The sequence below is a fragment of the Oncorhynchus kisutch genome, linkage group LG8 (genome assembly GCF_002021735.2).
Source record: "Oncorhynchus kisutch isolate 150728-3 linkage group LG8, Okis_V2, whole genome shotgun sequence".
Lineage (NCBI taxonomy): Eukaryota > Metazoa > Chordata > Actinopteri > Salmoniformes > Salmonidae > Oncorhynchus > Oncorhynchus kisutch.
The window spans coordinates 51,721,310-51,748,936 of NC_034181.2; the positions used below are offsets into that span (position 1 = coordinate 51,721,310).

The window sequence follows — 27,627 nt, forward strand, 5'->3', positions numbered from 1 at the left end:
TGTAGCTTTGAATAGTGGTGTTTAGCTTTACTGCACATTAGAAGGTTAAGTCAGGCATCACTGTATACTCAAAACAAAATGTCCGCCAAACCTGCGCTCAGACATTTAAACTCAATGAGAAATACAACCCTAATTCTTTACGATTGGCCCTTTTCCCAATGCCGGGCTGAATTTCATTGCCACGAGCTCTCAAGACAATAGAAAAGTGTGCCTTGTCCTTATGTCGTGTCACTGCTACTCCCATAAGTATCCTTCATGGAACTGGGGGGGGGTTTCCTAAATTGTTGGGGGGGGGTCCTTGTTGCCTCTTTAAGAGGTGATGGAGACCATGTTGTTGGGGCTGAGGATCTCGATCCAGTAGCCATCAGGGTCCTGTACAAACGCCAGCCCCTTCATTTTACCTGAGAGTAGAGCAGAGGGCGATAGAGATGAGAATGGAGTAGAAGACAAAACACCATGAGATAGATAGAAATGCTCCTGATTAAAATGGTCAGGATACACATTGCAGCAAGAATAGAATATAAACATCCAAAGAACACATGAGCTGATTTAAAGTATTTCCAGAGTAAGAAATATCCTAAATGAACTGTTGCGTCTAAGAAAATATATTTATAGAATTGCATTATCCATTTACTTCATTGAATTTACAAAAACGTTTCTGTAAACTCCAAACAGTAAATGGACTCTTCCTGGTTTCATACATAAATAACCATAAAAACACCAGGATGATGATTTCCCTGTGACTGAAGCAACACACATTGAAAAGGTGTTAATCATACCCACCAACAGTAACACCTGGGCCACGTTCAGCAGGGCCCAACGTTGTGAACTTTGATATGTCATATAGAACATGCCTCTGAATGTGGCCATGAAGTGGTAATGTTATTGACCAAAACTGCCTCACTTTGTGAAATCAATGATCTGTCATGTTGCCAAGGCAGTTCTCGTAATGGTTACATGTAACCCAATCCTGTTTTAACTACCTGACTACAGAGAACTCTAGACAAATATGACGATTCCCTCACCCGTTTGGCAACATGCTAAGCTATGAACACTAACACCATTGAGGAATGCCAGCAGCTTAGCTAGCACAACAATCCTCAAGTCTGTTTATATATAAATATAATACAGTAGCAGTCAAAAGTTGACACCTACTCATTCAAGGGTTTTTAATAGTGAAGGCATCAAAAAACACATGGAATCATGTAGTAACCAAAAATTAATTCAAAATGTATTTTATATTTAAAATTCTTCAAAGTTGCCACCCTTTGCCTTGATGACAGCTTTGCACACTTGGCATTCTCTCAACCAGCTTCATGAAGTAGTCACCTGGAATGCATTTCAATTAACAGGTGTGCCTTGTTAAAAGTACATTTGTGGAATTTCTATTCTTCTTAATGTGTTTGAGCCAATCAGTTGTGTTGTGACAAGAACAGCTCAAATAAATCAGAGAAACGACAGTTCATCATTACTTTAAGACATGAAGGCCAGTCAATCTGGAAAATGGCAAGAACTTTGAATGTTTCTTCTTTCTTTTTGCAGTCGCAAAAACCATCAAGCGCTATGCGGAAACTGGCTCTCATGAGGACCACCACAGGAAAGGAAGACCCAGAGTTACATCTGCTGCAGAGGATAAGTGCATTCGAGTTACCAGCCTCAGAAATTGCAGCTCAAGTAACAAACACACCTCAACATCAAGTGTTCAGAGGAGACTGCGTGAATCAGGCCTTCATGGTGAAATTGCTGCAAAGAAACCACTACTAAAAGGACACCAATAAGAAGAGACTTGCTTTGTGAGACGCAGAGTAGGTGAACGGATGATCTCCACATGTGTGGTTCCCACCATGAAGCATGGAGGTGGTGTGATGGTGCTTTTCTGGTGACACGGTCAGTCATTTATTTAGAATTCACGGCACATTTAACCAGCATGGCTACCACAGCATTCTGCAGCGATACGCCATCCCATCTGGTTTGCACTTAGTGGGACTATCATTTGTTTTTCAACAGGACAATAACCCAAAACACACCTCCAGGTTGTGCAAGGGATACTTGACCAATAATGAGTGATGGAATGCTGCATCAGATGACTTGGCCTCCACAAGTCACCCGACCTCAACCCAGTTGAGATGTAGGACTAGGTACTGCAGGCACTGCATACCTAGGAGGGTTTAGCCCCCTAATATTTTAGATTGGAGCACAGCATGTTCATGAGAGCCACACTTATCGTAAAAAAAAAAATTCAAGCAAGAAGATATTCGAACATTGTCTGTATTAGCAGTAGCAATAAGGAGAGAGGTTGATTTATGCCCCATTGGGGCAAGGAACCGTGACAGATTGTGGAGACAACAACTGAATAATTTTGGTAGTGTGTGTTGTCAACAACAGTGATATTTGAGGCGTAACACTGGAAGAAGACATTAGGTCACCTGTGTCCTCCAGTAATACATTTGCAGACACTTTAGTTCTGGTTCTAATAAGGTATCAGGTCCCGTGACCAAATGATTAGGCACCTATACCATAACTACTCTGGGAAGTGGATATCACAACATGAAATAGTTCAAATTGGCGCGTATTAGAGCCGTGGGTGAGAAGATCTAAACACCCTGGACACCGTCCGGAGAGGTGTTGGAATAACTTTTGAAATGGAGACTGACAGCTGGGATTCTCCTTTTAAAGAAGAGAAGAAGAAAAGTTTAATAAAGCCATTGATGCACTAAACCAAGTGCACAAGGAATCTACTAATTGGGCTCAAATATGCATAACATTTTTGCAAATTGGTCAGCATTTCCCTACGGAGTGAAAATTCCAATCAAATAAAGAACTCAGATGCTGTTGTAATATGGTACAACGACATGAATGAAAAATCCCAAGCTCAATACACTAGCGTTTTGAAGTCAGCATTCTATCAACAAAAAAGAAACCGATAAACCCAAAATTAGTAGATGTACTCAGCTGCAAAAAGACTGGGTACGTGAGTACATTGACAGAATTTGTACATCTTGGGGTTTGAGAATCTATGCGAAATTAAATGCGAATAGATTCTAAAAATACTAAATTAAATTACCAGGCCAAACACTCCTAGCAAACTCAGAAAATAAGGCAATAAATAGGCCATAGAGGTGAAATAATTACAATTTAGCATTAACACTGGAGTGATAGATGTGCAAGTAGAGATACTGGCATGCAAAAGAGCAAAAAGATAAATAACACCACAGGGATGAGGTAGTTGGGCATGCTATTTACAGATTCACTGTACCCGTACACAGCCATCGGTAACGCTGCTCTGACAGCAATGATTGGAGGGTGGACAGTGAACTTAAAATGTTTGGTTTCATTAAAACGTTTGGGTTTCTGATTAAGATGCAGCATAGTGAATGCTAACGAAAATGTACACTTTCTCTTCCATGAGAGGGGGTGTCTATCTCTTTGGAATGTTTCCCGAGACTGTGGTCTTGGGAGAGCAGTTAGTGGAATTCTGTAGTTTTAAGTATAAAAGTATCCGGATTAGGCCGTAAAAGGGAGCTCCCAGATAAGTAAGGCCTGGCTATGTGTGTGTTTTAGCCCGAGTGTTTACCATTCACACAACCTCATCGGTTATGAATATATGTTAATATCGTGTTTGAATTATTGTATGGGGTCTTAAAAATTGGTTGTGAACTGGGTTTGCAGAATGATGGAAAATGTTTGAAATGTTGTTAAAAGGTAATTGAAGAAGTACAGGGAAAGAAAACACTTAATGGTGTTGAATGACCTTGGTCCTGACTTTCTGGTGAGGCCTGATCAACCTCAATAGAAATTGTGAGATTTAAGTTTAATATGAATGAGGGACATCTGTCTATAGTCTATTTTACCATTACCTATTGGGATACAATTATTTCCTTATGGAGTTAGAGAGCTGTAATTCTAATTAGTTTATTTTTGATTTAACAGGCAGTGTTTGTTTTTTAATCACTATGACAGTCAAGTGTTCAAGGGGAAATAACCAGTTCCCTGGGACCCTGCCCATTGGTAAATATGCAAATGTATTTAGTTCAGTCTGCATATAAAAAGGAAAATACATGCTAGTAATGGTTGACAGTTACTCCAAATGGATTGTGATGTGTATTGCTGTTGTTCTTGTCTCTGTTTCGATACAAATCTCACCAGATTGGGTCTGCTGTATTGTTGGGATTTCTCCCGAAGGGTTAGAGCTCAAACTCCCTGACCCGGTAACTGCGAGATGGCGAAGGTGACCACAGATGGTATCTTGATGCATAGGGTGGATAATTTGACCAAGAACATTGTGAACCTCAACCCTCCCTAACCGGCTGAAGAATAGTGACAAAGGCGTTCACTACGACCTTGTTTCTCACCACTCCTACCTGTGACGAGTATGGCATGAGGCTGTGCATGTGAAGTGAGATCAAGGTCAAACTCCTCTCATACTGCTGATGTACTATAGCCAGACAGAATAGACTGTACAGAATGGTGGTAGCGGCTCAGGTGAGAGACTCGTGTACTTGGAAAAATCTGAAAATGTCCTCAGATATTGAAAATCGGGACATTATCATGGCATCAACTGTGACAGGCATGAGTTACCCATGTGCCGTTTGGAAGATAGTTTATCTGAAGAACCAATGAAGACGCTAAAAGGATGAGTGCTGAAGAAGGGAGGTTAGAGAAGCCACTATATGATAGCTTGGGCCAACCATGAGGGGATACTGGATGAAGGGGTTTTGTTTTACCAGATGTTTTTGTCATCTGAAACCTAATGTTAAAGCGCATCAATACATATGGATTAATGGATGATACAGTACAATTAATTACATACAAGGCTCATAGTCGGTCTTGCGTTAACACCCGAGGATGAGGAAGGAGACTGGCTTGGAGACTAGCATTCCATGGGCATAGAACAGAACAAATGGTTCTTTCCCCAGTCTTAGTAGCATCAAGGGTAGTGTGAAATTATTAAACATGTATTGTCTATCTTCCATGTTCAAGTCAATATGTTTCTAGGTGTCGTGGAACATAAGAGTGATCATTGTTCCAAAGGAAGGATTGGTGGAAATGAACTATTTGACCTGAATGTTTTAGTATGTTCATAACGATGTGGATTAGTAGTCGTGACTAATGTGTTATGGGTGAGCTGGAATGATTTAAGTACAAATGTATTTGTAGCAGGTGGCGAGGTACATGCAGTGCCTGTGTTTGAGACAATGTTTGCATAAGGCTGTTATAATTGCAGAGTCTGGCAGGACCGACAGTGTATTCTGTGGAGTCCCAAAAACCAATGCATTAACATTACAGGGAAGTGGGGGTCATAAATTAAGGAAGTGGGTAATAGAGTCTCTGGGGAACTATACCACTTTATGTATATTGTTACAGGGGATGGCTTGTAGGAGAGGAAGGACAGCTAACTGTGCACAAGAGACAACTATGAATTTAATTGAATGTCAAACATACACAGATCATGGTGAGTAGCAGAGATAGTGTTGTCATTTCAGACACTATTGTCAACTTTTAGTGATGGGTTTGTCAAAGAAGGTACAACGCTTAAAAGAACAGCCACAGATCCCTGTATACAGGAGGCCACATCACCGAAGGGGAAGTTTGCTGTAATAATAGCATCACATCTCCTGCAGTGTGAGATGACTCAGTGCTACAGTGCTGAATTAATCAACTTTACCTCATCTTAAAGTAAAGATGATTAAGGCCAACGCACGTGTATATTGATCGGGTGGCTATGGAGGAAGGAGATCGGGAGCAAAGTGAAAATGACAAAATGGCTTGGGAACACCTCTGGGAGCCTGGGGTCTGACGGGGAAGACTGGGTGAAAGCATGAGGTGGTTTCTTAGGGCCTTCATTTTTGTGGAACCCAGCAGGAAAGTATCCAGAAGGCATAGTCAAGCAAATAATGGGAATTGTCATGTTATCAAACTTCTTTGACTTTTACTGCATATACAGTACAAGTCAAAAGTTTGAAGACGCCTACTTATTCCAAGAGTGTGCAAAGTTGTCAAAGGCAAAGGGCAGCTACTTTGAAGAATCTAAAATAGATTTAGACTTTTTTTGGTTACTACACAATTCCATGTGATATTTCATAGTTTTTATATCTTCAATATTATCTACAAAAATAAAAACCCTTGAATGGGTAGGTGTCCAAACACACGCACACTTTTTAACCCACTTTTTCAATCTTGTCTCAAATATTTTATGACACCAGGCAAATGTTTCACACACCCAAATCTTGCTTACAAAAAAAGCCAAGTGTGAGTAGTACTGTGGGGCTACTCTTACCATCATCAGGCTTCTTGACAAAGGTGACTGCTTGCTCTTCAAACAGCTTGCAGGCAGCATAGACGTCAGGCACCGCAATTCCAATGTGCCCTATGATGCGAGAGAATGAACATAGCACATTGCTGACTAACTAGTTTACGCCACTTATGCAGTTAATCACCTCAACGACTTGGAGAACAGCTGGGGTGTATATCTAAGTCTTGAACAAAAACTATCCATTAGGATGAATAACAATCCAAAATATATAAAATGTCAGGGTGGGTAACAATGAACCCTGCAGATATAATGCTTTATAACTTGTTATAAGCATGCATGGGCCTTTTAAAAAGTGTCCTTCTTACAGATATACAATAAGACAAAAGTGGGTCAAACATGTCAATGAGAAGACTTACAATGCATTATAACTGAAAAATATTATTGATTATTCCAGTAGACTTTATGTACAGTGGTACGGCAAGGTACTATGGGATGATTACTGAGCTTCAGTGCAGAGTAGAGACTCACCGAAGCCACGAGGGTCCGAGTTGCCATTGTGGTAAGACTGGCTAGCATCACTCTCAGAGCCCCAGTTACTAGGAGGCACAGAAAAAAAACAATGCAATACAAAACTATCAAATTATAGGAATGTAAGATCACACATCCGATATTTTAAAAAAAATATTTTAAAAAAGGACCTTTTAATGTGGCATGAACACAACCCATCATGACATTTATCTGATTGTCAAACAAATCCCTTTAAAAAGTAGGCATGTACGTCCATTTCAAAACAATTCCAGCATCCAAACTGCATGTCTACTCATGCCATTTGATGAATGGTAAGACGTGTGTCTTGCTGACAAATTTAAAATAAATTTAGCCTGAGAAGTTGGGGCACCTGAAATGAGGCTGAAACCTTTCTAGGAAAAACAGGAAGGTCACCCTAAACACAAGGTCAACTTATTAGGCTGGCCTACAATGTGTATTACTGTGAACTTCAAATAGGCCTAGCAGAAGCCAGTGATGTAGCATTGACTGATTCGCCAGTCGCGGTCAAAAAAGTAACGCTCACCATGCTTTCAATGGCTTTTTAAGTTAAATTTAAAAGTGGGCTATACCACTACCGGTAGCCTACCCTCTCAGCCAAGGCAAACAGGAACACGCAGAATAGGTAGCCCACATACAATATAACACAAGAATTGATTCAAAACATGTTTTACACCGTAGTTCATGAGTTGTCCGTAATTCATGAGTTAATGCGTGGAGTCTTCACAGATTAGTGTTGTCACACACCTTTCCTTATCGACAATGACATTATTAAGCATTTAGCAATTTAATAGAGAACTTAAACCCTGTACGAATCATATCTTGGAAGTTTCAAAAATGCACTGTAAGCGTAACTATGTAACATTTAATTACATTTTGCCGTAAAAACAATTCTCATGGGCACACAAATCCCAAATAATGTATGCCAATGCCATTACAAAATGTAATGCTTCTGACCGAAAGAGTCAACTATCGGCCTAATGTCATTAACATATACTTGGATGCAGTTGTCCAGCTGTAGCTAGTTGTCCAGCTGTAGCTAGTTGTCCAGCTGTAGCTAGTTGTCCAGCTGTAGCTAGTTGTCCAGCTGTAGCTAGTTGTCCAGCTGTAGCTAGTTGTCCAGCTGTAGCTAGTTGTCCAGCTGTAGCTAGTTGTCCAGCTGTAGCTAGTTGTCCAGCTGTAGCTAGTTGTCCAGCTGTAGCTAGTTGTCCAGCTGTAGCTAGTTGTCCAGCTGTAGCTAGTTGTCCAGCTGTAGCTAGTTGTCCAGTAATATTGTCGATCATCAGGTATTCAAGTTAAAAAATAAAATAAAGTTTTAAAACCTGCACGCACCTGAAAAACAAAGCAATGAGCGCTAAACAGCTGATTTAACAATGATAAATCAACAGAGTGCATTCGGAAAGTATTCAGACCCCTTCGCCACATTACAACCTTATTCTAAAACGGATTAAATACATTTTTTCCTCAATCTACACACAATAGCCCATATTGACAAAGCAAACAGCTTTTTAGAAATGTTTGCAAATGTATTAAGAATTTTAAAAAGATACCCTATTTACATAAGTATTCAGACCGTTTACGAAGACTCAAAATTGAGCTCAGGTGCATCTTGTTTCTATTGATCACCCTTGATGTTTTTACAACTTAATTGGAGCCCAACTGTGGTAAATTCAATCGATTGGACATGATTTGGAAAGGCACACACCTGTCTATACAAAAGGTGCCACAGTTGACAACACATGTCAGAGCAAAAACCAAGCCATGAGGTTGAAGGAATTGTCTGTTGAGCTCCAAGACAGGATTGTGTCGAGGCACAGATCTGGGGAATGGTACCAAAACATTTCTGCAGCATTGAAGGTCCCCAAGAACAGTGGCCCCCATCATTCTTAAATGGAAGAAGTTTGGAACCAACAAGACTCTTCCTAGAGCTGGCCGCCCAGCCAAACTGAGCAATCAGGGAAGAAGGGCCTTGGTCAGGGAGGTGACCAAGAATCAGATGGTCACTGACAGAGCTCTAGAGTTCCACTGTGGAGATGGGAGAACTTCCCAGAAGGACAACCATGTCTGCATCTCAGGCCTTTATGGTAGAGTGGCCAGATGGAAGCCACTTCTCAATTAAGAAAGGCACATGACAGCCCGCTTGGAGTTTGCCAAAAGGCACCTAAAGGGCCTAAAGGGATTCTCTGGTCTGACGAAACCAAGATTGAACTCTTTGACCTGAATTCCAAGCGTCACGTCTGGAAGAAACCTGGCAACAACCCTACGGTAAAGCATGGTGGTGGCAACATGTTGTGGGGTTGTTTTGTGTACTTCATTGTACTTCATTGTACTTCATTTTAATATAAGGCTGTAACGTAACAAAATGTTGAAAAAGTCAAGGGGTATGAATACTTTCCAAATGCACTGTACATCTAATGCATTTTTTTTAATTTTTTTTATCGAGGACGCATGTCAAAACAACTGGCAAAAAAGAGGAAGTACAAAGGCAAATATCAGCAGAGGCAAAAACAAAAATCTGCATGGACATCGCCGCCACAAATAAAATGGTTTAAACCATGACAGAGGTGGGGGTGTTTGTAAATGTTCATATTTACCACTGCATTTTAAACAAATTAGAGAATGGTTAAATTGGAATTATTTAGAAGATCCCCCAGTTTTACTTTTGTTGCATTTAGGGCAGCCAACGTCTCCTTCAGGGGAGTTGAGCCCCCCTGGCTCCTCTGATTATTCACACCACGCCCACACTAAAAACCATTTCAAGGATATCTCTAGGACTGGAGTAAGAGTAGACCTTCTGATCAAGCCCAGGCCTCTTGTGAATAGTGAGGAGCGCTTTTGCCTATTGGCCAAAATCCAAAGCGGCCTTACTGTGTGAGCTCAATGGTGGCTCGTCTGGAGAAGGTCCAGGCCGTTCTTTCTTTCACATCAGCAGGGATCTCCTTCTTGTCCTCGTAACCCAGGAAGTAAAGGGAGAAGTACATGGAGGGGAAGTCAAACTTTTGGAGTAACCTGGAGGGAAGGGACAAAGAAAAGTTACCCATGTTGTATGACTGCATGAGGGGAGAAACAGCACTACATTTTGGAAAATCACAAAGTATCTGCTCACTTGACCCGTCAGGAGGATTGTAGTGTTTCACCATTTGCTTATTGCCAGTCGATAGTCTCATGAACCAGCCTGACAGCTGCGCTCAATACGTGTGCCACGTGTTGAGCACAGAGTTCAGGCTGGTTTCAGGGTTATGCCATTTGTTTAATACTTTAGCCAACTTGTCATCTTCATTCCAAGAAGTGCAGGACCAGTCAGGTACCAAAGCTAGCTTATTGTAGCATTTTACTAAGTAACTGTCAAGTTAGTAAATAAGTGCCTCCAGCTCGTCCTATTTCTATTACTGCTCGTCCTAAATCAATTTCCTTTGGTTAAAACTGTCATGAAATTAATCTAGTCAAAGTTTTATTTGAAAGAGTAGAGGTACTGTATTTCGTGATCCAATGACGAGACAACATTGGTGGGGCAACGGTTGGCACTCACGTCATTCCCATGATCCTGGTATAGAAGTCCAGGGATTTCACTGGATCCTTAACCCTCAGCATGGTCTGCTGCATCATGAAATCCTGGAACACAACAGAATTCCCAATTCTAAGAATTATTCTTAATTCTAGGACTTATGTTTACCCCAAAAAGAAGTGAGCATTGAAAAACAGGTACACCTGTAAATTCAGGGTGGCAACTTGATTTCCTTCAATAATCGTTCATGCTTGCTGACATGTTTCGGAGCAAACATACTCCTAACTACAATGATCTAAGATTAATCATTATGTTTCAGTACAGTAATGGGAGTCTCACGCTGCACATTCCGAGACAGTCGTGCTTTGCAGGATTTGTCATACGGTCCTAAATAAATAAATAAAAATGTTTCTGTTTTGTACACTGCGCCATTAAATCGTCCTGTATTAGAGGACCAAAACAGCTGTCTGCAGCTCAGGCAACCCCCACACCCCCCCATCCTTTTAACAGCAGGACACTGTAAATGCCTGTATCACTCTGAAGATTATGAATTGGGCTGTTTGAGAAGGTTTGAATCCTAAGCAAACTGCCCACACATAGTTTGAAGTACAATACCAACACAGCTACTGTAGTAGGTCAAAGCTGAATGCTGGAAAACCTTGGTGATGATGCAACATAATACAGCAATAAAAGTAAACTTAAACAATAATGACAACTGGCGTCAGAAATAATGTAGTTAGTATTGATTTAATATTAACAGCTGATTTTCCACTGGGAAAATGACTAGTAGTACATTACCTGTAAACAAAATTGAGGTAGAACAACAAAAAACGTATAAAAAAAAAAATGTACAACCACATGTACATTCATCAGATATAGTCAACTTTGTAAATACAACTCAGGGATGGCCACAATTGCTTTAGACAAGCTACAGGTTTATACAGTTTTTTTTGTTCAAGCCCAGTTCTAACCACACCTAATTGATGGCCTCGTTGAAGAGCTGAAGTCTTGATGAACAGCTGAGTGGTAGAATCAGGTGTGGTAGCACTGGGCAGAAAAGCCTGCATACCGCTGTGGATCATCAAGAGCAATGTTGTTAACTCCTGGTACAAACACTTCAAAATTAAACTGCTGAGAAACACCTGTAAAATAGTCATTAAAAATGTTGAACACTTTTGTACAATTAAGACTTATTTACAAATCTGAAATTGGATAGGTGCTCTAAATCCTTGAATAAAGAACTTGAGCTACAAAAATGTCCTAAATAATGTAGTACACAGCTGTCTAACTCAAGTAAAAGAGCACATGGCCTCATTTATAAATGGCAGCATTATTATGAAAACAGGTGGGAGAACTCAGATTTGGAACAGAGCATACATTTTAAGTATTGATAGTGTACAAAAGTACCATGTGTACCTCAAGCATTTGAATTGGCATAAAGAGACAATTCATGCTTGATCCGAAAATGTGGTCGGAGACGCTGTATGGATGGTGTGACGCAATCGCGAAGCCTACGGAGGCATAGCCAGATAGCCGTGACCTCTGCAGAGGCCAAAACAACGCAAATGTTGCATGGCCAATGTAGACATCGAAATGACCATGTAGCGCCTTTAAAGGGTGCGTTCCTAAAATTGCCTCCAGTGTGTCAGAGTGCGCTCTGTGCTGTTCGGAAATTCAGAGCGTACACTGGACGCTCTGGCCGAGGAGTCGGGTTGATGCGAGCGTTGATGCGACCTCACGAAGGCAATCAAGAGCCCAAACGGGCTAAAGTTAGGCTGTTTTCATGTTATCCAGAACGTTAGTGACCAACTGTGCTGCTAGCAACAATTTAATGTGCAAGGATGTGCAAGTAGAAATACCGGTGTGCAAAACAGCAGAAAAAAGTACAGGAATGAGGTAGGTAGTTGGTTGGATGGGCTATTTACGGATGGGATGTGTACAGCTGTAGCAATCGGTAAGCATCAGCTGTCAGAGCAGCTTAAAGATGGTAAGGCAGATATGTCTCCAACATCAGTGATTTTTGCCATTTGTTCCAGTCATTGGCAGCAGAGAACTGGAAGACAGCCAAAGGAGGAGTTGGCTTTGGGGATGACCAGTGAAATATAAAGTCGAAGTCAGGAAGTTTACATACACTTAGGTTGGAGTCATTAAAACTAGTTTTTAAACCACTCCACAAATATCTTGTTAACAAACTATAGTTTTGGCAAGTCGGTTAGGACATTTACTTTGTGCATGACAATTCATTTTTCCAACAATTGTTTACAGGCAGATTATTTCACTTATAATTCACTGTATCACAATTCCAGTGGGTGAGAAGTTTACATACACCAAGTTGACTGTGCACAGCTTGGAAAATTCTTGAAAATTATGTCATGGCTTTAGAAGCTTCTGATAGGCTAATTGACATCATTTGAGTCAATTGAAGTTGTACCTGTGGATGTGTTTCAAGGCCTACCTTCAAACTCACTGCCTCTTTGCTTGACATCATGGGAAAATCAAAAGAAATCAGACAAGATCTCAGAAAAAAAGTATGGTTCATCCTTGGGAGCAATTTCCAAATGCCTGAAGGTACCACGCTCATCTGTACAAACAATAGTGTGCAAGTGTAAACACCATGGGACCACGCAGACGGCATCCCGCTTAGGAAGGAGACGCATTATGTCACCTAGAGATGAATGTATGGTGGTGATCCTAACTGAACTAAAACAGGACATTTTTACTAGGATTAAATGTCAGGAATTGTGAAAACTGAGTTTAAATGTATTTGGCTAAGGTGTATGTAAACTTCCGACGTACCTGCTGGAGCATGTACTATGGGTGGGTGTTGCTATGACGACCAGTGAGCTGAGATAAGGCGGAGCTAAACCTAGCAAAGACTTGTAGATGACCTGGAGCCAGTGGGTTTGGCAATGAATATGTAGCGAGGACCAGCCAACGAGAGCATACAGTTCGCAATGGTGGGTAGTATAATGGCGCTTTGGTGACAAAACGGATGGCACTGTAATAGACTACATCCAAATTGCTGAGTAGTGTGTGGGAGGCTAATTTGTAAATGACATCGAAGTCAAGGGTCGGAAGGATAGTCAGTTTTACCAGGGTAAATTTGGCAGCATGAGTGAAGGAGGCTTTGTTGCGAAATAGGAAGCCGATTCTAGATTACATTTTTGATTGGAGATGCTTAAATGTGAGTCTGGAAGGAGAGTTTACAGTCTAGCCACATATTCTAAGTGAGAACCATCCAGAGTAGTGATGCTAGTCGGGAGGGCGGGTAGCGATCGGTTGAAGATCATGCATTTCTTTTCACTAGCATTTAAGAGCAGTTGGAGACCACGGAAGGAGTGTTGTATGGCGTTGAAGGTCGTTTGGAGGTTTGTTAACAGTGTCGATGAAGACGACTGCACAGTACGCTCTCTTATCGATGGCGGTTATGATGTCGTTTAGGACCTTGAGTGTGGCTGAGGTGCACCCGTGACCACCTCGGAAACCAGATTGCATAGCGGAGAAGGTACTGTGGGATTCGAAATGGTCAGTGATCTGTTTGTTCACTTGGCTTTATAGGTCTAACAGTTTAGGTCTAGAGAAAGTCTCCCCCTGTGAAGGGGATGACCGTGGCCGCTTTCCAATCTTTAGGAATCTCAGGTCATACGTAGGAGAGGTTGAACAGACGAGTAATAGGGGTTACAACAACAGTGGCAGATAATTTTAGGAAGAGAAGGTCCAGATTGTCAAGCCCAGCTGATTTGTAGGGATCCAGATCTTGCAGCTCTTTCAGAACAGATGTCTGGATTTGGGTGAAGGAGAAGCCGGGGGGGGGGGGGGCAGGTGGAAAGCATGTCCAGCCGTAGAGAAATTCTAGCTTATCGTGGATTTATCAGTGGTGACAGTGTTTCTTAGTCTCAGTGCAGTGGGCACTGTAAAGTCTCCATGGACTTTAATGTCCCAAAACATTTTGGAATTAGTGCTGCAGGATGCAAATGTGTATGGAAAAGCCAGTCTTTGACAGGATGAAATCAATAGTTATTTCTGGAGAGATGGATTTTTTAAAGTAGAAGCTCAAATTGTTTGGGCACAGACCTGGATAGTATGACAGAACTCTGCAGGCTCTCTCCACAGTAGATTGCAATTCCGCCCCCTTCAGCAGTTCGGTCTTGATGGAAAATGTAATTGGGGATGGAAAATTCAGAATTTTGGGGGGCCTTCCTAAGCTAGGATTCAGACATGGCTAGGACATCAGGGTTGGCGGAGTGTGTTAAAGCAGTGAATAAAGCAAACTTAGGGAGGAGGCTTCTGACGTTAACAGAAGGTTGCAGAAGTCATCAAATGAGAGCGCCTGAGGGCACACAGGGCCTGGGTTAACCTCTACATCACCAGAGGAACAGAGGAGTAGGATGAGGGTATGGCTAAAGGCTATAAGATCTGGTATTCTGCTAGCCATGTAGATTGTACATTTAGTTCTGTATTAGATTATCTTTTGTATGTTTAACAAGCTTGCCATCTTGATGAATACCATTTACACTTCCTAGCTTATAATTTTGAAGTAAAACATTTTCTAACTCTAGTTATCCTTTTGTCTGCATTGCCATTGACTTGCCTGGCAGTAGATTGAGTGGATGCCCAGGGCAGCGGCAACACCTCTGTTGCTTGTCTATAAGCTAAGAAATTCCAGTACAGATGTGGCAGTCAACAGGCAACAAGAAGCTATAGGAGAGGAGTAAATAAATGGGAAAATGTAGTTAACATATGATTCGTATGAAATCTATTATGTCCATGTGCTAATTGCTCAAATGTCTCATATCCCACTCCGTTGCCAGCAACATTGCCTAAAAAATATCCAATGTATCAAGGCCTTGAAAGCTGGTCTCTAGTGAGATGCACCATCACACTCACTGCCACTTCAAACCCAAAGACTTTAAGAGTCACCTAATATATTTTAATTAATTATTGTCGGGAGGGGGCTGTCTAAACTATTAAATAAAGAATGGTCAAAACATCTAATTTCCTTTTGACCTCACGCTGCTGCAACCTGATCTCATATCCTTCTGTACGTAAATCCAATGTAAACCAAAATACTTCATTTGGTATGATGTATATTAAATGTGGATGTCCATCATCCATTTCTCCTATGTTACAATTTTTACAGTATGTTATACATTTCCAATGCATACGATACGAATTTCAATTTGTGGCCAACGCTAATGTTAGCTAGGCTAGGGTTTTGGTTAAAGAGTTGGGGGAAGGGTTAGCTAACATGCTAAGTATTTGCAAAGTAGTATGTAGTTGCAATAAAAGTAGTAAGTAGTTTCAAAGTTGGTATTTAGCTCAAATGTTAAAGTTGTCCATGATGCGATTTGAACACTCAAATCTCATGGTTGCTAGACACTTTACACGTCTTGAGTGTGAGACCAGGCTGGCAAACAGCATGTCCTGCAAGCAATGATTCTGATGTTTTACCCTGGTGCACCATGTGCAGCCGACTACATTTTACTTGTGCATGGCGAATTCAAATTTTCTGTGAACACACTTCAAAAGTAACTTGACACGGTTGATCAGTCAGTACAGTTTGATCAGTTTCAATTTATCCCATTTCCAACAATCAATTACATGACCTAAACGCTGCCTGTTTCTGCATAATTCAAGCAGGCAATGAGCCCCGTCGGGTCTTTTTAAAAATGTCGGGTGGGGAAGCTAAACTAATGCGTGATAGTGAGAAGGAGAGATGTTGTGTGGGAAAATTGCTTTTTTTCACTCGATCTGTCCAACTTATCGCCTCTAAAATGTAAATAAAACACTATTAAGAGTTTATATAATGTGTCATTACATACCTATTTGAAGGTTTGTGAACAGCAGCTGAGAATGATGAGAATGAGAATAATGACGCAAAAAATGACTAGGTATACCCCCCCCCCCCCCTTACCCCTGTCACTGTCCATTTCTTGTTTTTAAAGGATGATCGAGGTGCTACACCTGGTGGAAAGAGATTGTAAGACAGAAATAGTTGCTTTGTGCGTGCTGTACGTTACGACATGACACGTCAAGATGTAATGGAGGGTCAGTTTTGAACTTTTCTCCAGTACTATAGAGCCATTACCATGTCGATCAACGCTTGAATAGAAACCTAGTACACACCCCCGATTTTGACGTCAACGCAGTTGCTACAGTCCCATTAGTTTTCTTTGTAGCCTCGTTTGAATGTTGCGGTTGCGCACATTTGTACGGAATGGGGTAAGTTTACGTTACTTGTGCGACAAGGCAGTGGCTCGATGCTGGTTGATTTGGCATTGAACACAATAGGAAAATGTGTTTATCCTGGACCATAGGTTACTGCATTAATGTTCAAGATAGACATAGTAATAACAAACAGTCATTATAGTAACCTGTTAAAATTAGGGGGTGCTTCCAGGGATGAGTAACCTTCATACATTTCATTTGTGGTCTTATACTGCCATGGGCTTACCTCCGCTGTGCCCGCACCCCACCATACCCCTGTCTGCGCATTATGCCCTGAATATATTCTACCATGCCCAGAAATCTGCTCCTTGTATTCTCTGTCCCTAACGCTCTAGGCGACCAGTTCTGATAGCCTTTAGCCGCACCCTCATACTACTCCTCCTCTGTTCCGCGGGTGATGTGGAGGTAAACCCAGGCCCTGCATGTCCCCAGGCACCCTCATTTGTTGACTTCTGTGATCGAAAAAGCCTTGGTTTCATGCATGTCAACATCAGAAGCCTCCTCCCTAAGTTTGTTTTACTCACTGCTTTAGCACACTCTGCTAACCCTGATGTCCTGGCCGTGTCTAAATCCTGGCTCAGGAAGGCCACCAAAAATTCTGAGATTTCCATACCCAACTATAACATTTTCCATCTAGATAGAACTGCCAAAGGGGGAGGAGTTGCAGTCTACTGCAGAGATAGCTGGCAAAGTAATGTCATACTTTCCAGGTCCATACCCAAACAGTTCGAACTACTAATTTTGAAAATGACTCTCTGCAGAAATAAGTCTCTCACTGTTGCCGCCTGCTACCGACCCCCCTCAGCTCCCAGCTGTGCCCTGGACACCATTTGTGAATTGATCGCCCCCCATCTAGCTTCAGAGTTTGTTCTGTTAGGTGACCTAAACTGGGATATGCTTAACACCTCAGAAGTCCTACAATCTAAGCTAGATGCCCTCAATCTCACACAAATCATCAAGGAACCCACCAGGTACAACCCTAAATCTGTAAACAAGGGCACCCTCATAGACGTCATCCTGACCAACTGGCCCTCCAAATACACCTCCGCTGTCTTCAACCAGGATCTCAGCGATCACTGCCTCATTGCCTGTATCCGCTACGGAGCCGCAGTCAAACGACCACCCCTCATCACTGTCAAACGCTCCCTAAAACACTTCTGTGAGCAGGCCTTTCCAATCGACCTGGACCGGGTATCCTGGAAGGACATTGACCTCATCCCGTCAGTTGAGGATGCCTGGTCATTCTTTAAAAGTAACTTCCTCACCATTTTAGATAAGCATGCTCCGTTCAAAAAATGCAGAACTAAGAACAGATATAGCCCTTGGTTCACTCCAGACCTGACTGCCCTCGACCAGCACAAAAACATCCTGTGGCGGACTGCAATAGCATCGAATAGTCCCCGCGATATGCAACTGTTCAGGGAAGTCAGGAACCAATACACGCAGTCAGTCAGGAAAGCTAAGGCCAGCTTCTTCAAGCAGAAATTTGCATCCTGTAGCTCCAACTCCAAAAAGTTCTGGGACACTGAAATCCATGGAGAACAAGAGCAACTCCTCCCAGCTGCCCACTGCACTGAGGCAAGGTAACACGGTCACCACCGATAAATCCATGATTATCGAAAACTTCAACAAGCATTTCTCAACGGCTGGCCATGCCTTCCGCCTGGCTACTCCAACCTCGGCCAACAGCTCCGCGCCCCCCCCCCCCCACCACCACCGCAGCTACTCGCTCGAAACTATCCGCCGCCATTGTCGCAACCCCTATTTACCAGCCTGTTCAACGTCTTTCATATCGTCTGAGATCCCCAAGGATTGGAAAGCTGCCGCAGTCATCCCCCTCTTCAAAAGGGAAGTCACCCTGGACCCAAACTGTTACAGACCTATATCCATCCTGCCCTGCCTATCTATGGTCTTCGAAAGCCAAGTCAACAAACAGGTCACTGACCATCTCGAATCCCACCGTACCTTCTCCGCTGTGCAATCTGGTTTCCAAGCCGGTCACGGGTGCACCTCAGCCACGCTTAAGGTACTAAACGATTACATAACCACCATCGATAAAAGACAGTACTGTGCAGCCGTCTTCATCGACCTTGCCAAGGCTTTCGACTCTGTCAAATCACCATATTCTTATCGGCGGACTCAGTAGCCTCGGTTTTTCGGATGACTGCCTTGCCTGGTTCACCAACTACTTCGCAGACAGAGTTCAGTGTGTCAAATCGGAGGGCATGCTGTCCGGTCCTCTGGCAGTCTCTGGGGGTGCCACAGGGTTAAATTCTCAGGCCGACTCTTTTCTCTGTATATATCAATGATGTTGCTCTTGCTGCGGGCGATTCCCTGATCCACCTCTACGCAGACGACACCATTCTATATACTTCCGGCCAGTCCTTGGACACTGTGCTATCTAACCTCCAAAACGAGCTTCAATGCCATACAACACTCTTAAACGCTAGTAAAACCAAATGCATGCTTTTCAACCGTTCGCTGCCTGCACCCGCACGCCTGACTAGCATCACCACCCTGGATGGTTATGACCTTGAATATGTGGACATCTATAAGGACCTAGGTGTCTGGCTAGACTGTAAACTCTCCTTCCAGACTCATATCAAACCTCTCCAATCGAAAATCAAATCAAGAGTCGGCTTTCTATTCCGCAACAAAGCCTCCTTCACTCACGCCGCCAAACTTACCCTAGTAAAACTGACTATCCTACCGATCCTCGACTTCGGCGATGTCATCTACAAAATTGCTTCCAACACTCTACTCAGCAAACTGGATGCAGTTTATCACAGTGCCATCCGTTTTGTCACTAAAGCACCTTATACCACCCACCACTGCGACCTGTATGCTCTAGTCGGCTGGCCCTCGCTACATATTCGTCGCCAGACCCACTGGCTCCAGGTCATCTACAAGTCCATGCTAGGTAAAGCTCCGCCTTATCTCAGTTCACTGGTCACGATGGCAACACCCACCCGTAGCACGCGCTCCAGCAGGTGTATCTCACTGATCATCCCTAAAGCCAACACCTCATTTGGCCGCCTTTCGTTCCAGTTCTCTGCTGCCTGTGAAAGGAACTAATTGCAAAAAAAAAAAAAAAAAAAACGCTGAAATTGGAGACTTTTCTCTCCCTCACCAACTTCAAACATCTGTTATCTGAGCAGCTAACCGATCGCTGCAGCTGTACATAGTCTATTGGTAAATAGCCCACCCATTTTTACCTACCTCATCCCCATACTGTTTTTATTTATTTACTTTTCTGCTCTTTTGCACACCAATATCTCTACCTGTACATGACCATCTGATCATTTATCACTCCAGTGTTAATCTGCAAAATTGTAATTATTCACCTACCTCCTCATGCCTTTTGCACACAATGTATATAGACTCCCTTTTTTTCCCTACTGTGTTATTGACTTGTTAATTGTTTACTCCATGTGTAACTGTGTTGTCTGTTCACACTGCTATGCATTATCTTTGCCAGGTGCAGTTGCAAATGAGAACTTGTTCTCAACTAGCCTACCTGGTTAAATAAAAGGTGAAATAAAAATAACCTATTGGAAATATTTAGCAGCACCACAAAAAATATATTGATCATACAATCAACAAGTTTCTATAGCCAAGGTCACGAATACATGTATAGTAATCCTTACTGAAGAAATAATTACTCAGAACCGCAAAACATAAAGTGTCAGTTAATTCTCACTTACAACCATAAAATAGCCATTTACAGCAAAACGAACAATCGTTCAGATAAATAAAAACAATTGTATGGTGTTTTTTTGTTTAAGTTACCTTACCCATCTTAAAGTTATCTGCCAAAGTATCACCCTCTTAAAGCGCCAATCAGCAATTGAAACAATAAAGTGCTTTCCCAGCCCTGTTCGGGTAAAAAGCTGGGATAGGGCTGGAGAAATGTAACCACTAAAATGTTTAGACAGAGTTAAGAATGCAAGGACTGACCATCCATGGTATGAAAATTATCCTTTTAACCATGTTGTGAGAATTTTGTTTGTGTTTTTTTTATTAACATCAGAGTTAACCAAGCTTGTATTTTGGGTTCTGATAGAGAACTACAGTTAAACTAGGCTCAGAAGGGATTTATTTTATAAATCAAAATGGGTAGAAATCATTAAGTTAAATTGGAAATTATACCTATACACACGGTCAAGTTTTAGAACACCTACTCATTCAAGGGTTTTTCTATATTTTTACTATTTACTACATTGTAGAATAATAGTGAAGACAACCAAATAAGTAACCCAAAAAAATAAAATCTAAATATTTTATATTGGAGATTCTTCAAAGTAGCTACCCTTTGCCTTGATGACAGCTTTGCACTCTTGGCATTCTCTCAACCAGCTTCATGAGATAGTCACCTGGAATGCATTTCAATGAACAGGTGTCCCTTGTTTAAAGTGCATTTGTGGAATTTCTATCCTTCTTAATGTGTTTGAGCTAATCTGTTGTGTTGTGACAAGGTAGGGGTGGTATACAGAAGACAGTCTTTAACCAAATAGGGCTAAGTCCAAATTATGGCAAGAACAGCTCAAATAAGCAAAGAGAAACAAACAGTCCGTCATTACTTTAAAGACATGAAGGTCAGTCAATACTGAAAAAGTGCATTCGCAAAAACGCTATGATGATACTGGCTGTCATGAGGACAGCCACAGGAATGGAAGACCCAGAGGTACCTCTGGTGCACCTCAGATTGCAACCCAAATAAATGCATCATGGACACATCTCAACATCAACTGTTCAGAGGAGACTGCGTGAATCAGGCCTTCATGGTCCAATTGCTGCAAAGAAAACCACCACAAAAGGACAACAATAAGGAGAGACTTGCTTGGGCCAAGAAACATGAGCAATGGACATTATACCAGTGGATATCTGTCCCTTGGTCTGATGAGTCCAAATGTGAGATTTTTGGTTCCAACAGCCGTGTCTTTGTAAGACGTGGAGTGGGTGAACAGATGATCACTGCATGTGTTTTTCCCACCATAACGCAAGGAGGAGGTGGTGTTATGGTGTGGGGATGCTTTGCTGGTGACACGGTCTGTGATTGATTTAGATTTCAAGGCAGGGCTACAACAGCATTCTGCAGCAATACGCCATCCCATCTGGTTTGGGCTTAGTGGGACTATCATTTGTTTTTCAACAAGACAATGACCCAACACACCTCCAGGCTGTGTAAGACCTATTTTACCAAGAAGGAAAATGATGGAGTGCTGCATCAGATGACCTGGCCTGCACAATCCGCCGACCTCAACCCAATTGAGATGGTTTGGGATGAATCAGACCGCAGAGTGAAGGAAAAGCAGCCAACAAGTGCTCAGCATATGTGGGAACTCCTTCAATACTGTTGGAAAATAATTCCAGGTGAAGCTGCTTGAGAGAGTGCAACGCTGTCATCAAGGAAAAGGATGGCTACTTGGAAGAAACCAAAACATTTAAAAAAAAAAGTTACTCCATGATTCCATGTGTGCTATTTCATAGTTGATGCCTTCACTATTATTCTACAATTTGAGTCAATTGGAGGTGTACCTGTGGATGTATTTCAAGGCCTGCCTTCAAACGCAGTGCCTCTTTGCTTGACATCATGGGAAAATCAGCCAAGACCTAAAAAAAAACATTGAAGACCACAAGTCTGGTTCATTCTTGGGAGCAATTGCCAAATACCTGAAGGTACCACGTTCATCTGTACGAACAATAGTATGCAAGTATAAACACCATAGGACCACGCAGCCGTTATACCGCTCAGGAAGGAGACGTGTTCGGTCTCCTAGAGATGAACGTACTGTGGTGCGAAAAGTGCAAATAAATCCCAGAAAAACAACAAAGGACCTTGTGAAGACGCTGGAGGAAACAGGCACAAAAGTATCTATATCCACAGTAAAACAAGTCCTAAATCAACATAACCTGAAAAGCCGCTCAGCAAGGAAGAAGCCACTGCTCCGAAACTGCCATGAAAATGTGAAAATGTGGATATATTGAAGCAACATCTCAAGACATCAGTCAGGAAGTTAAAGCTTGGTCGCAAATGGGTCTTCCAAATGGACAATGACCCCAAGCACAAAAGCCCTAACCTCAATCCTATAGAAAATGTGTGGGCAGAACTGAAAAAGTGTGTGTGAGCAAGGAGGCCTACACACCTGATTCAGTTACACCAGCTCTGTCAGGAGGAATGGGCCAAAATTCACCCAACTTATTGTGGGAAGCTTGTGGAAGGCTACCCAAAACGTTTGACCCAAGTTAAACAATTTAAAGGTAATGCTACCAAATACTAATAGAGTGTATGTAAACTTCTGACCCACTGGGAATGTGATGAAAGAAATAAAAGATTAAATAAATCACTCCACTATTATTCTGATATTTCAGATTCTTAAAATAAGACCTGACCTGTCCTGACCTAAGACAGGGAATTTTTACTTGGATTAAATGTCGGGAATTGTGAAAAACTGAGTTTAAATGTATTTGGCTAAGGTGTATGTAAACTTCCGACTTCAACTGTGTGCGTATATATAGCGGGTGTAGCAAAATGCTTGTGTTCCTAGCTTCAACAGTGGTGTAGTATCTAACAGTGCAGTAGTATGTTTGACTTGCTGCTTTTTGTTCTATGCTGCTCTGTCTGTATGCTACGTCTTGCTTGTCCTATGTTGCTCTGTCTGTATGCTATGTTGCTCTGTCTGTATGCTATGTCTTGCTTGTCCTATGTTGCTCTGTCTGTATGCTATGTCTTGCTTGTCCTATGTCTTGCTTGTTCTATGTTGCTATTGTCTATATTGTAATTGTTTTTAATAACCTGCCCAGGGACTGCGGTTGAAATTTAGCCGGCTGGCTAAAACCGTCACTTTTACTGAAACGTTGATTAATGTGCACTGTCCCTGTAAAAATAAAAAACTCAAACAATTTACAACACAAAAATTTAAGTAAAAGACTGGAAGAAAAATATAAATATTAGTTTCAGTAAATGCCACTCCGACATTGCTCAAATAGAATGCATATGAGATGAATAAAGCAGTATGTAAACATTATTAAAGTGGCCAGTGATTACAAGTCTTTGTTTATAGGGCAGCAGCCACTAAGATGCAGGGTTGAGTAACCGTGTGGAAGCCGGCCTTGATGCCGGCCGTGATGGCCTTGAGTTAGAAAACAGCTTCGGTCCCAGCTTTCATGCACCTGTACTGACCTTGGCTTCTGAACGATAGCGGGGTGAACAGGCCGTGGCTCGGGTGGTTGATGTCCTTGATCTTTTTGACCTTCCTGTGACATCGGGTTCTGTATGTGTCCTGGAGGGCAGGTAGGTTGCCCCCAGTGAGGTGTTGTGCAGACCACACCACCCTCTGGAGAGCTCTGCAGGTTTCAGGCAGTGCAGTTGTCGTACCAGGCGGTGATACAGCCCAACAGGATGCTCTCAATTGTGCATCTGTAAAATTGTGTGAAGGTTTTAGGGCCCAAGCCCAATATCTTCAGTCTCCTGAGGTTGAAGTGGCACCGGTGCACCTTCTTTGCCACACTGCTTGTGCGGGCCATTTCAGAACATCAATAATGTGTACGCCAAGGAACTTGAAGCTTTCACCTTCTCCACTGCGGCCCCGTCGATGTGGATAGGGGTGTGCTCCCTCTGCGGTTTCCTGAAGTCCACGATCAGCTCCTTTGTTTTGTTGAGTTTGGTACCAGGAAAATAATCTCTCACCCAGGGCCCTCACCTCCTCCCTGTATAATGTCTCGTAATTGTTGGTCATCAGGCCTACTGTTGTGTTGTCTGCAAACTTGATTGAGTTGGAGGCATGTGTGGCCACGCAGTCATGGGTGAACAGGGAGTACAGGAGGGGGCTGAGCACGCACCCTTGAGGGGCCCCTGCATTGAGGATTGGCGAAGTGGAGGTGTTGTTTCCTACCTTCAACAACTGGGAGCAGCCCGTCAGGAAGTCCAGGACACAGTTGCACAGGACAGGGTTGATGAGCTGTAGTCAATGGAAAGCATTCTTACATTGGTATTCCTCTTGTCCAGATGGGATAGGGCAGTGTGATGGCATCATCTGTGGGTCTATTGGGGCGGTATGCAAATTGCAGTGGGTCTAGGGTGTCAGGTAAGGTGGAGCCTCAAAATCACATCATGATAATGACAGAAATTAGTCCGATAGTCATTTAATTCAGTTACCTTTGCTTTCTTGGGTACAGGAACAACGGTGGACATATTGAAGCAAATGGGGACAGCAGGCAGGGATAGGGAGACTGAAAATGTCAGGAAACACTCCAGACAGCTGGTCTGCGCATGCTCTGAGGACACGTCTAGGGATGCCGCCTGGGCCGAGATCTAGCATATTTCAGCTCTCATCCGACTGGTATAACTTTACCTTAGCTAGATAAGCAAAAAAACACATTCATTGGGTAGCTACCTTTAACGTACTTGCCCGTTCGTTAGCTAGGTTAGCTTTCAGTTGACTGGTTTTAGCTAGTTACAGTCAGAGGCTAGCTGCTGGACTTTGTCCAAGCACGCTAACGTTAGCTAGGTAACATTAGCTAGCTAATCAAAATACCTGTTTGCGTGTATTGATTGACCACAGTAAGCTATATACACACAATAGCCTAGGCTTGTTCGCATACAATTCTTACGACTGGCAGCGTGGTGCAAGCAGCTGTGTTGTTGCTGAGCAACCGATCTGGTGTTATAGAACATAGAAATGCTACAAAAAGGTAGCACGTCGTTTCTTAATGTCCGGAAAGGTGTACGAGAATGAAACATTTAAGTTCTTATTAAAAAACTGTTGCGACTACAAACACCGTAGATGCGAGTTTGTAATAGCATGATATACAGTCAAGTATCAGTAATACAGGGACGCTCTGGCCTACACAAGCGCTCAACACGGACTTGCTTATCACAGACTTAGGTCTGGCTGGCAAATAAACACCACCAATACGGCATCATTACATAACAGAAATGGAGTAAAGTAAGTCAATGTAAAGCCTAAGTGTGTGTGTCAATTTCTATAGAAGAGTGGGCAAAAAATGTACACCGAGTTCCTGTTTTGCAGTTGCATACACTATCAGTGCTAGCAGAGGCACAACAAACATGGTCGGATGTATCCCTACAAAGTCCAAATGTCACTTCGAAGTATAGAGTTTCATAGTTAGTAGCACTGCGGACAGTGTATCAGTAGAATGCACTAAGTCTATAAATAAGACACAAACAGCAAAAGCTATTTCACTTTTGCAAACGTTGCATCTGGCAGACGACGTTCACCTGCGCGTGAGCCCAGCTGTAAAGCTACTGCATAACTGCATAACCGGCCTATGTGCCTAACTTTAGTATTGCGAGTTCCACTTGGGCAGAATTCAAGAGTGGACTGCTAGATATAGCTACTCACCTTCGTAAGTGGGTTTCCATCTTTGCACGCTGCTGCCGCGGCCTCGTCTGATAAGCCTTGGTCGGTCATTTTGCTTGGATATCTACCTCTAGAAGAAGACGGAGGAGTGCTAGATTGTTGGTGAGCAGCAAGGCACGGCCACTGAAGTGAGGAAGTAAAGAGCCCCTCCAAAAACGTCTCGACTGGGAGCGTCTAGCTACGTCAGTCAGGGCTAAACAGCTAAGCAACCGTTCAGAACGTGTTCTCACCACCATATATGGGAGTGAGAGAAGAGGATGGAACTAAGTGAAACTGGGACGACATTCTGCAAATTCTCTCATCGAAGAAACATCTGATCTCAATACATGTTTATGTTCCCATAACTATAATATGTTACGAACACAGTGGACTACGTTTTATAGACAAACGCTATGCCAAAGTATTTAAAAATTGTGTTGTTTAGAAAGAGTGCAAGGTCGAATTGAGTTTGTGCACACGCGCACTTCAGAAGAGGCGTTCACTAACAGAAATATGCAAATATATGCTAAAACTCGCCAATAGGATCTCTACCTCGTGCATGGCTTTGGCCACGTCCTTGCTTGTTCTTGCCCACTCTGCTTCATTTGCTCCCACTGTAAACTACACAGATGAACTATCTTGGGTTAGTTATATATATCTTTGGCTAAGTTGTGTTATGTACGACTGTACAGAAATTCAAAGCACCGCAGTTCAATATAAATGCAAATGTGTGTTTAATTTGTACTTTGCTATATTATCACGGCTCATAAAATAATTCAAACGTTTTATTAATTTACAGTAACTTTTCCGTGATATATGGAGTAATGAAGACAGCTGGAAGTTAGTTTATTAATGTTGCCACAAGATGAAGGCATAGTACAACTAAATACCATTTAGCCTACTAGTCTAGTGCATGCACAAGTGAAATTATTTACAAATATAACTCAGTATAATAGTAGACCAGCCTGAAAGGAGTGCTTGAATTTATTTTTGTTACAGGCTGTCATCCATAATTGATCTGCTGTCAGTTAAATATTTAGATTTTTAAGGCCATTTTCGATGGTCAAATGTAAAATCTGGTGAAAATGGGTATAATGGAAATAATATTTAGAATCATGAACACCTTTATTCACCAAGTACATTTGCATGTACCAGGAATGTTACATGGTCAAATGTTGCTGCAACAATAAATAGAATATACACAATTAACAGAATGTACACAATAAACGTAAAATACAGACAATATACAGAATATACAGACAGAATGTATAAACAATGCATTTACATACACTGAACAAAAATATAAACACAACATGCAACAATTTCAAAGATTTTACTGAGTTACAGTTCATATAAGGAAATCTGCCAAAATAAATCAATTAGGCCCTAATCTATGGATTTCACGACTGGGAATACAGATATATCTGTTGGTCACAGATACCGTTAAAAACAAGGGTAGGGGCGTGGATCAGAAAACCAGTCAGTATCTGGTGTGACCACCATTTGCCTCATGCAATGCAACATCTCCTTCACATAGAGTTGATCAGACTGTTGATTGTGGCCTGTGGAATGTTGTCCCACTCCTTCAATAGCTGTGCAAAGTTGCTGTATATTGGCGGGAACTGGAACACGCTGTTGTTCACATCATTCCAGAGCATCCAACACGTGCTCAATGGGTGACATGTCTGGTGAGTAGGCAGGCCATGGAAGAACTGGGACTTTTTCAGCTTCCA

The 27,627-nt window shown here is 42.2% G+C and overlaps 1 protein-coding gene across 2 annotated transcripts; it reads right to left on the reverse strand.

Moving 5' to 3' along the window:
- LOC109895571 (lactoylglutathione lyase) lies at positions 1 to 26,359 on the reverse strand. Of its 2 annotated transcripts, XM_031830544.1 has the most exons (7): positions 25,898 to 26,130; positions 24,428 to 24,493; positions 10,329 to 10,411; positions 9,668 to 9,808; positions 6,782 to 6,849; positions 6,278 to 6,367; positions 1 to 401 (listed from the first exon to the last, which is right to left on the reverse strand). In XM_031830544.1, exons 1-7 carry the CDS (start codon positions 25,964 to 25,966, stop codon positions 310 to 312), a joined length of 609 nt encoding a protein of 202 aa, XP_031686404.1. In that variant the 5' UTR covers positions 25,967 to 26,130; the 3' UTR covers positions 1 to 309. The 2 variants fall into 2 exon arrangements, with proteins under 2 accessions (XP_031686404.1, XP_020344944.1); XM_020489355.2 differs by lacking the exon at positions 24,428 to 24,493 and having other exon boundaries at positions 25,898 to 26,359.
- Between the last annotated feature and the right edge of the window lie 1,268 nt (positions 26,360 to 27,627).

Excerpts from the sequence above, each read along its gene's own strand:
- LOC109895571 (XM_031830544.1), bottom strand. The coding sequence starts at position 25,966 with ATGACCGACCAAGGCTTATCAGACGAGGCCGCGGCAGCAGCGTGCAAA. Across the intron at positions 24,494-25,897 it reads ATGGAAACCCACTTACGAAG|CTCATCAACCCTGTCCTGTG; the intron begins GTGAGTAGCTAT and ends CATTGACTACAG. Across the intron at positions 10,412-24,427 it reads GCTGCTCCCAGTTGTTGAAG|GATTTCATGATGCAGCAGAC; the intron begins GTAGGAAACAAC and ends GTTGTGTTCCAG.